Source organism: Colobus angolensis, unplaced genomic scaffold, assembly GCF_000951035.1.
Source record: "Colobus angolensis palliatus isolate OR3802 unplaced genomic scaffold, Cang.pa_1.0 Scaffold171, whole genome shotgun sequence".
Taxonomy (NCBI): Eukaryota; Metazoa; Chordata; class Mammalia; order Primates; family Cercopithecidae; genus Colobus; species Colobus angolensis.
The window spans coordinates 212,740-215,163 of NW_012114833.1; the positions used below are offsets into that span (position 1 = coordinate 212,740).

At 52.3% G+C, this 2,424-nt stretch overlaps 1 protein-coding gene across 1 annotated transcript; it reads left to right on the forward strand.

The window, feature by feature from the left end:
• Positions 1-288: 288 nt before the first annotated feature.
• Positions 289-724, forward strand: LOC105509202 (chromosome unknown open reading frame, human C22orf24). The gene is made up of 2 exons (XM_011938348.1): positions 289-302; positions 391-724. Exons 1-2 carry the CDS (start codon positions 289-291, stop codon positions 722-724), a joined length of 348 nt encoding a protein of 115 aa, XP_011793738.1.
• Positions 725-2,424: the final 1,700 nt, after the last annotated feature.

Below are 2,424 nucleotides of genomic sequence, written 5' to 3' on the forward strand. Positions count from 1 at the left end.
ACTGACTACAGGTGTGCACCACTACACCTGGCCAATTTTCTATTTTTTATAGAGACAGGGTCTCAATATGTTGCCCTGGCTGGTATTGAACTCCTGGATGCAAGCGATCCTCTCGCCTCAGCCTCCCAAAGTGCTGGGATTACAAGTGTGAGCCACCATGCGTGGCCTGGAGCTATTTTCACAGCAGCTACCCCCGAGCCACTGGGCACCTCACTGTGCCGTCACTAGCAACGGCTTCATTTGGTCCTCACAACAACCCTGCATGGTGGGAACCTACTTTGTAGATAAATGGCTAGGAACAGGTAGAACCAGGATCCGAGCTCAAGAGGTATTCTCTATGTCTGTTCTTTCACCCCTCCTCTTTCCCTACCTAACTTGGGCTCCTTCTTCAGGTTTCAGTATCACCCTGACTTCTTTTGGAAGGATCCCTTGGCCTCAGGCTGGAGTGGGCACCTGCCCTAGCCCACAGAGCTGGGTTTCTCCCTTTCTTCAACCACACAAGGAGCACCACTATGCAAAGACCTCATCACGTTCACAGCCGTCTCCCCAGAGCCTCGCACTGTGCTTGGCATACAGCAGGTGCCCAGTAAATACCTGCCAAATGACTGAATGCATCTCGCCAGCCTCAGGATGCCACCAGGCCCTGAGTGAGCCAGGAAGATCAGAGGAAAGCTTTTGGATTCCTGCCACACCTCACATTAGCAGCATCTTCTCCGAGTCCTGACAGCCAGCCTTCTGGGACACCATTTGAGCCAGCTGAATTCCGGTCACCGCTTCACCTTGGAAAGGCATCCGCAGCCCTCACCAAGCGGCCCCGTAATTGACGTCACAGCGGGGCCAGGAGCTGCCCTGTTAATATTTAATGTGGCCTTCACTGCGGCAAAATGCAGCCTCCAAGAGCTGGAGGGGCCGTGCAGAGTCTCTGTGGGGTTGTGAGGAGGGCACAAATGGGAAAGGGCTTCATAAACCAGAAAGCTCCCAACAGATGAGCATTCTGTCGACCCATTTCAGTCCCTGGCTTAACTCAGAAAGAGCTGGGGCTGCACATGCCTGCAGTGGAACAAGAAGACTGCTGACCGAGCCCAAGCACTAAATCAATGGGGGATTAGGGGCTCCTGGGTACATTTCATGGAGACAGTGGGAGGGCAGAGCACTGGCGCCAGCCAGACCTGGACTCTACTCCAGGTTTGCCCCCTGCACAGCTGTGTGACTGGGTCAGCAAATGGACCACTGAGCCTCAGTCCCCCTTCTCTCTGAAATGGGGATGACGGTTTCCTTGTAGCACTGCTGTGAGGATTCAATAAAACGAGTGATGCCGAAGACCTAGCTTCACACATCGCAGGCTGTCAACACAGGCTGAGACCCTTCTCCAAAACCAAGCCTGGGACCTGAGGTTGGAGAGAGGAGACGCGGGGCCCTTTCAGGCATTCATCGGGCAGAGTGATGGCGGGAGGGAAGAAGGAGCAAGGAGGCACAGGAAGGATGATCTGGGAGCCAAGCATCTCAGGTTTGGACTTTTCACCCCGGTGGGCCCATGCCAGGAGAGGTATCAGAGAGAGGATGGGCGGAGGCCCCCGGAAGCAGAAGCAGAAGGGCCCTCATGGACAATCTCTCTGATCCTCTGGCCCCTGCGGCAGATGGGCATCCGGGAGGGAGCAAACCATGCCAGCGGCTCACACAGCAGAGCTGGGGTCTTACTGGCCTGCAGCCCTCTGGGGCTTCATTAGCTGGGGTTTATCCAAGGCCACATGCCTAGTTGAGGAGGCAGATGTGTTGGAAGACATGATGCAATGGCTCCATTCCTGGTGGTGACCTCCACTTCTTTGGCCTGGATAACAGGAGGAACCTCATCCCCCGCCCCTTCCTGGTCTCTCTCCAGTCTATTTTCCCACAAATCCTGGGAGCTTCCCAAAATCTAAATCTGACCTTGTCCTCACCCTGCTTAAAAGCTTTCCGTGATCCCACACTTAAGGTCTCCAGAGAAAATACAGGAGGCTCAGTTAAAACTGAATTACAAGCTGGGTATGGTGGCACACACCCATAGTGCTACTCAGCAGGCTGAGGCAGGAAGATCGCTTGAGGCCAGGAGTTTGAGGCCAGCCTGGGCAACATAGTGTAACTCTGTCTTAAAAAAAAAAAAAAAAAAAAACTTCAGATAAACAATGAATAATATTTTCGTATAAGAATGTCCCAGATATTGCATACACATGCTACAGAAATTGTTTGTTGTTCATATGAAATCCAAATTTAACAGGACAACCTATATTTTAATTTGCTAAATCTGGTCTACCTACATACATTGCCCTCAGGAGGAAGGACAAAGCCTTTTTTTTTTCTTTCTTTCTCTTTGAGATGGAATCTCAAAAGCCTGTCACCCAGGCTGGAGTGCAGTGGCACCATTTCGGCTCACTGCAAGCTCCGCCT